Source organism: Plecotus auritus (genome assembly GCF_963455305.1).
Source record: "Plecotus auritus genome assembly, chromosome: 5".
Classification (NCBI taxonomy): Eukaryota; Metazoa; Chordata; class Mammalia; order Chiroptera; family Vespertilionidae; genus Plecotus; species Plecotus auritus.
This window is the reverse complement of record NC_137776.1, coordinates 29,892,622-29,900,495: the sequence shown is the minus strand read 5'-3', so window position 1 is coordinate 29,900,495 and position 7,874 is coordinate 29,892,622. Positions and strand designations below refer to the sequence as shown.

At 38.9% G+C, this 7,874-nt stretch overlaps 1 protein-coding gene across 17 annotated transcripts in view; it reads right to left on the bottom strand.

Moving 5' to 3' along the window:
• Positions 1-7,874, bottom strand: part of MFF (mitochondrial fission factor) — a 30,521-nt gene continuing 22,647 nt past the window's right edge. For all 17 annotated transcript variants that reach the window (XM_080670484.1, XM_080670493.1, XM_080670485.1 and 14 more), the window contains 2 exons: positions 5,220-5,304; positions 1-2,452 (listed from right to left, as the gene is read on the bottom strand). In XM_080670484.1, the coding sequence (XP_080526610.1) occupies positions 2,321-2,452; positions 5,220-5,304 (217 nt within the window). In that variant the 3' untranslated portion in view covers positions 1-2,320. The remainder of the gene's footprint in view (positions 2,453-5,219; positions 5,305-7,874) is intronic.

The window sequence follows — 7,874 nt, the reverse complement described above, 5'->3', positions numbered from 1 at the left end:
TTTGTATTTCAATTCTTTGACTTGATTCTTGTGTTCCTCTAGTCTGTTTTTGGGTCTCTGTATAATATTTTTTATTTCAGTCAGTGTATGTTTAATTTCTAGTTGGTCCTTTTTCATATCTTCGAGGGTCTCGTTATATTTATCAGCCTTTTCTAGGATATTCTTGAAAAGCCTTATAACCGTGGTTTTGAATTCTATATCCAGTCGTTTGTTTTCCTCCATTTCTTTCGTTTGTGATCTATTTCTTTGTCTCCACATTTTCGTTGCTTCCCTGAGTTGGTAGGGTAGCTTTGTGTGCTAGGTTTCCTATATGGCCCAGTGGGTCGGCCTCCCCAGTTAACCTGAGGTGGACACTCTTGGTGCACCCCTTTATGGACTGTGTGTACAGCCTTGTTGTAGTTAAGTCTTGATTGTTATTGGTATCACTGGGAGGAATTGACCTCCAGGCCAGTTGGCCGTAAGGATCAGCTGTGTCTACGCTGGGAGAAGTTCAGTGCTGGAGACAGCCTTATAGGATTAGACTTGCCAAATTGCAATAGCCTCTGTGCTCAGCTTGGATGGGGTGGAGTCTCAGGGCGGAGCAGACAGTCTTGGCTTCGTCAGCCTTGCCCTTGCGCATGCGCCTCCAGACCTCTGCCTTCCCCGGCTCCCGAGTCTCTGCCTGAGAGTCCAGATTCCCCCCACAAGAGCATGGGTACCCAGTGGCTCGCCTGGAACTGGGGTTCAGTGCAGTCAGAACTGGGGCTTAGTGCAGTCAGGAGCTTCTGACTCCCTTCCACTAGGGAAAATCTGTGGCAACCTCCGCAGCCTTTGTGCACACTGGCGCACGCGCCTCCAGACCCCTGCCCGCCGGGGCCCCCCCAGGTCTCCCCCGGGTCTCCGGGTGCCTCTCTGACAGTCCAGACTCCCCCTGTATGAGCCTGGGTCCACGGGGTTTCACCCGGGACTGGGGTTCCGTGCAGTCAGAACTGGGGTTCAGTGCAGTCGGGGCCTTCCTTCCCCCTTCCACCAGAGAAAGTCAGCCAGGCTCTCAGCCGCCCTTCCTCTCTGCGCGCACAAAGACCCTTTGTTGTACCTCCAATTCTCTGTGAGCTTTTCTCTTTCCTTCTAGTTGTAGAATTTTCACTCAGCCAGCTTTCCTGTGGTTCTGGATGGTGTCCGTTCTGTCTTTTAGTTGTTTTGAAATTGTTGTGCGAGGCAGCAGTTTAGGTGCTTACCTATGCCGCCATCTTGGTTTCTATCCATTTACGAACTTTTTTATTTCTCACTTCCACCTCCTTGTTCAATCTTGTTTTGAAATCTTTACACTTTAATTTTTTACTGTATCCACCATGTGAAACACTCTCCCCTCTCCCTACCTTTCGGCATGTATCTCAAATTGCTTTTCCTCAATAAAGTTGTTTTTATCATCCTCTAATTATTTAATAAACCTATTCCCAGCCTCCTCCATTGATCTGTCAATTCCTTAAGAGCAGAACATAGGGTCTTGCTCCTGCCAAGCCCTTAGCTGCATGACTCGCGCCTGAGACAGAGACTTGGGTTCATATAAGATAAGAGCATGTGAAAAAGCTCACAGCACAGTATGATGAAAGAAAATCTTCCGATCAACAAATATTGCTTTGGTTGACAGTTTATTAAGTACACTGCAATTGTATCTTATTCTGTAGTTTTTTAAATCATTCACACATGAACTTAGTAAAAATGTCCCTTATAGAAAACCACCTGAAAAACTAAAATAAAAGTAAGCACACATATTTTACACACATATTAAACTGCTGAAAATATTAGGACTTATTTTAATAATAAAGGTGAAACATGAGGTGGCTTGATTTTATTAATTCTAACACCAGACCATGACTTTCAGATGTGTTAACGCTGAATGTGGATGCGAGCATGTCTATTAACAAAACTGTTTAACAATGTTTGGGAAACAGATCAAAGTCAAGGATTTTTCTTTTACAGATACTTTTCTAAATCTATTCTCTACCCTCCCCCATTCAGAGAATTACTTGTGCAAACTAATGTGGCAAAAAATTAATTCCTTTAAAAAAACAAATCAGAGCCTATTTACACAACATGCAAAGAGAGAATTTTAAGTAGGCGTTATTGCAGGACTAGTTACAAGGGAATACAGTTAAGTGACAGAATATACCTTTACCTCTGCAAACATGAGTCTTTCCCCTTCCCTTCTGGAAGAAGTACATTTTCAGGGCGTGGACTATAAAATGGCATATTCAATGCAAACACAGAAACAAAGAAGTTTGCAAATTCTTTATATTTCCAGCTGCTGAGACAGTATTTTTTGAGAGCTGAGGTTACTCTAGCGGCGAAACCAGAGCCAGCTATTAAGCAGCCAGAATGCTACCGTAATTGAATACATGACCATTTCTCTTTTAGCACGTTCTTTGTTCTCCTCTTCTAGAAGTTGTAGACGTCGATTTAATTTGATTATCTAAGTGAAAAACAAAACCAACAAGATAGAAGCTTTAATGTAAGGAGTGATCAAATTCTTATAAAGTAGTATAATTTGTCAAGATAATTATTATAAACATGGGAAGTTTCATTTGGAGCAATATAAAAATAAACTATATAGAAAAGTTATCTATGACAGCTAAGATTCACTTAAATACTCTTCTCGCTTTCCCTTTTCCAAATTTCTGAGTTAGAAAGGGTCTATTTTCCTTCCCTCTTTTTTTTTTTTTTAAATCCTCATGCAAGGATGTTTATTGATTTTAGAGGCAGGGAGAGAGCGAGGACGGGAAAGAGAGAGGGAGGGAAGTGGAGAAAGAGAAACACCGATGGGAGAAATATCAATTGCTTGTCTTCCACATGTGACCCCACGGGGATAGAACCTGCAACCCATGTAGGGCGGGGATGGCCATTCCAATCATCTGATTTATCAGTGCTAAGCCACCACTTTTCTGTTAGGGCCAATTCAGTAAACAATAAAAGTGTCTAAAAATTACCTTTCCCACTACTCAAAATGAGTAAGTAGTTTATTTGGTTCCATGGGATACTATGTTCTTACACTACCAATCTTATTTTACTGCCAATAGAAAAGTGGCATTGCTTTGAATCATTAAGATATTTCTATCTGAGCATTTTTGAGTAGCTTTTTTTTTTTTAAAAAAAAAAACACATTTTTATTGATTTCAGAGAGGAAGGGAGAGGGAGAGAGAGATAGAAACATTAATGAGAGAGAATCATTGATTGGCTGTCTCCTGCACGCCCCCTACTGGGGATTGAGTCCGCAACCAGGGCAATGTGGCCCTGACCAGAATCAAAACTGGAACCCTTTTGTCTTCAGGCCAACACTTTTAACCACTGAGCCAAACTGGTTAGGGCACAAGGCAGCTTTTTAATACTCCCCACCCCAAAAGTGGGTTTCATTTTGTATCCTGAAGCTAGTGACCCCTGAACTGCTCATCACTACATCAAATGGACTCCAGACTGTTGGGTTCCCAAACAGGCAATGGAGCAAAGAGAGCTGTAGAAATAGCAGCTTCCCTTACTGCCAGGTCATAAATACAAATATAAATTCTGTAGAATCTTCTGGTGACTCCATTTATGTTAATTATCTTAGAAAGTCATAGTTTCCCAACTGGCTTTCTACTCCTTTTAAAGTCCCAAAGCATGTGTGTGAGTTATTTATCTATAATAATAAAAGTGTAATATGCTAATTAGACTGGACGTCCTTCTGGACATGAAGCTGGGGCTGAGAGGGAAGCCCAGGTCCCGGGTGCCTGCTGGTGGCCGGAGGGAAGCCTGGGTCTTGAGTGCCAGAGGGAAGCCGATGTCGGCAGCTGGGGAAGCAAGGCCTACTCTTGCACGAATTTCGTGCATCGGGACTCTAGTTTATAATAAAAGGCCAATATGAAAATTGACCGAATGGCAGAAAAGACCGGTTGCTATGACGTGCACTGACCACCAGGGGGGAGATGCTCAACGCAGGAGCTGCCCCCTGGTGGTCAGTGGGCTCCCATAGGGGAACGCTGCTCAGCCAGAAGCTGGGTTCACCACTGGCGAGCGCAGCGGCAGTGGTGGGAGCCTCTCCTGCCTCCATGGCAGCACTAAGGACCCCTTGGGGTGGACATTCCCTGAGGGGTCCCGGACTGCGAGAGGGTGCAGGCTGGGCTGAGGGAAACCCCTCCCCCGCCAGTGCACGAATGTCATGCACTGGCCTTTAGTTTATTTATAACAACTGCATCTTTGTCTGTCCTATACTCTAAGTTAAGGCTTAAATGAACGCTGTGAAAACATAAACTCAAATTACACTTCCAGAAAACAAGGTTGTTGGTATAATTGTGAAATCAATGATAAAGGTCAAAGAAATCACTTTCAATCACTTTCTTCAATAGGTGAAGTATAAATAAATATATGAAATATGTAAGAACTTATGATATAGCTTCCATTTATGTTTCAACAAAATTAGATTCAAAATGAAAAAGTATTTGCTTCATATTAACTTTGTATTATATTAAATCTTTAAAATGATATTCTGATTTATTCTTATGCTAAAATATTTCGTTTCTTGATCTTTACTTAGAAATATTTTACTTTGAATTCTTTCCCTTCCACGTCTATTTGGCATAGAAACAATTAGAATATTGAATATGCTTTCCCCACATGTGTATGTCTGTATGACTCTAGAGGCTGGGAGTACATATTAAAAATATACATATTTTTCTCTCTCATCATTGATGTTTCTCTTTCTCTCTCTCCTCTCTCTCTCTCTCTCGCTCTCTCTCTCTCTCTCTCCCTTCTCTGAAGTCAATAAAAGTATTAAAAAATATACATATGCAACTGTAGTTCTAAGAAAGACCACAGAAGACCCTCTGCACACTGAGAGCAGTTTCCAAAATGCAGTTCTCAAACACAAAAACACAGGCCCAAGTGACCATTCCACATTTCCAAAAGCCAAGCAAGTCTTTTATGGCTTTCCTCGTTCACTAAAATGTCAATATCCTTTGTTATTCAGCAGAACTACCACAATCCATTTGGGCAATACTGTTTTATGCTGATCAAAACATGTAAATGGTGGTTTAATACATCTTTCATCAAAATGGGAAATTCAATTATGGTTTAATAAGTAGTTTGACTGATAAAATATTTCCATTCATGACTTCCACAGGAGAGAAAGTGATGAAATGTTTGGAACTGTCACTTTAAACATTATAGACTATCACTTAGGATTATATCTTATTTGATATATTAAATACCTGTCGTCTTAATGAAACTGCATCTACAACATTCATGTCATCGGCAGTTCCTTCAACTGTTGCATCTATATTTGAAATGCCATACCTAGCAGATAAGAAATAAAAATACAATTAAATATTAGAATAGAATTAAGAGTACCTGACAAGTCATGTAATGTAATGTATAGTGTTCAAAGACTTGTTCAAAAGATTGGAATAACAATATAAATTCCTAAAGTATTTTACAATCTGAGTTGTTACTAATAAAGGAAAGAAAACAACTTAACAACTACCTTAAATATTGGCAAGTGCCTTGAAACTTTGAGAATAAGAAGAATCCTCACTAAAGATACAAAAAAGGAGACACTTTTCAACTCAGAGGGACTGGCATCGTTAAAATAGGACCCGTGGGTGAAAAGACTTGAGGGCTACCACTCTAGAATATAACAATATACAATACTTAGACAAACTTATGTCCATGTGTGGCTGCAAGGAGCCCCTGCTGAGACTCACTGGCAGGGACACTAACTCTAGCTAGCAAAATAAGACTGATCATTTTTATTTCTCTTCCTCCTCTCATTGCCTCTTTTCTTGTCATTTCTACTCTTCTTATTTTCCAATTACTCTCTACTGTAAAATCGCCTGAATACATCTTGTCACTACATTGAGATCCAGAACTAGCTCAATAATCAATAATTAAGAGGCTGTGTAGGAAATAATAATACTGGAAAGCCACTAAGACAAACTCCGGAAAAAGCACACAAAAAAGTACTTCTTGTTCAAATGCAGTTACTTCTAAAAGGACACTGATTTTTAAATGAATGACAATAAACTTCTGAGAAACAACTACACACAAATACTCTTCCTCTTTGCCTGGATTTCCACTTTTTAAATATATTTTTAATGAAGAGTTTTATTGAGATACAACTTACACACCTCACATGTTTATATCCTATTTTACTCCTGTATGGCTATTTCAGTAAAATGGCATATTAACTGTTCTGAATGAGCAGAATATAAATAAAACTGAATTTAAAAGTTACTCCTATGAAATCTACAAAGTTGGCACATAGATATTTTCTAATATACCAAGTAGGTCTCCATTATAAAAAGCACCTTACCACACAAAGGGGTATAAGGAGAAATACAGTTCTCATGCAGACATGTTAAAAACAAGTCTATTCAGAACATTCTTTTGTTTCAAATACAATTTAAAACCATCCAAAAACACCAGACAGGATACACTTTCAATAACATGGTAGTACTAACTCTAGATAATATAGAACAATCTCTAAATGTGCCTTTGATGGCTAAACTAACTTGCTTTCTCATTAACTGCCCCTTTCCTCATGGGGACAGAGTGAATGTTCTGGAATACTGAGAGTAACTGCAGCAGTTAGAGAAGTAAGCTGTAAAGTTAGTAGATGCTACAACTATGGGATTACAAACATCTGCATTAATTATTCCTTTGAACATTATGACAGAATTAAATGATTAGTAGAAAAAATAAGAGCTGGAGACACCTCTTCTCTACACTTTATCCTAAAAAAACCCCCACAAAACACAAAAAAACCACAACTGTTCTATTTCTGTGCGGTCATGCATGAGATGAATAACTGGGGAAAAATTCAAACAATAGAAGCAATTGCTTCAAAGGTCAGGGGACCTGGACTGAACTAAGTACAACTTAAAAGGATTAGTCACAATTTAAATCCTGAATTAAGGGTTTCAATATCTGTAAAAAAAAAAATCTTCATTTGCAAAAAAAATTTAAGGATATGGCAAAAAATTTATTATAATTTAACTTTAAAACAGAAAAAAGTGTAAGTCAGATCACTGGTTGAAAATAGAGACAAACTTAGGAGTAAGTTGGAAAACTTACAATGGATGTGGTTAGTGCTGTCAGAAGAAACAGATCGGCAGAGTGGGAGGGTCCCTAAGGCACTTCCAATTCTTCTCACCTTAACTACCTACAGTGAGAAACTGCAGGTTCCCTCTTCTCTTGCCTAAAAATGAATGTGCCAGCTTCCCTTCATCACAGAAATAATGCTGCCAGTTTTAAGTCTAATGCTACAGATAATGTATTTGTGCTTAAACAAACAAAATAAACTCTGAAAAAATTAGTAATGGTATCTATGAACACTAACCAAATTCCTCACCCCTAGAATATGGGAAATGGGGATTTTGGCACGTGAGAACCTTAAGTATTTATATGTGCTATTCTATCTGTCTTATGCTTAACAGAAGAAATTATTACTCAGATTAAGCATGTGTGAAAGGGGCAAAAATAAGAGAAAAGCTGAAATCAACAGATGATAAAAATTCTTAAATTCCTTTTATGTTTAATTTACCCAAACTGTCAATGCTGATTTTCCCCAATTTAAGATGATGCCTTACCGACAGCTTTCTCTATACACAGAAGATGATATTATAGACAATTAAATAAAAAGAAAACGCCGGACAGAAGCTCAGGCAACAATGAAAAGGATGCATATAAGAAGATTTAAGGTGACATTTTCCATTTTAGCATGATCTCCTATAAGTTAATGAAACTGGATTTAAATAAAAACATGAGGATACACGATACTGTAGTACAATTAAGTGTTTTCCTCACTCTGGTGGCCAAATGTCATGAGTGACTACTCACTGTTCTCAGAGAAAAGCAGGATGTACTCA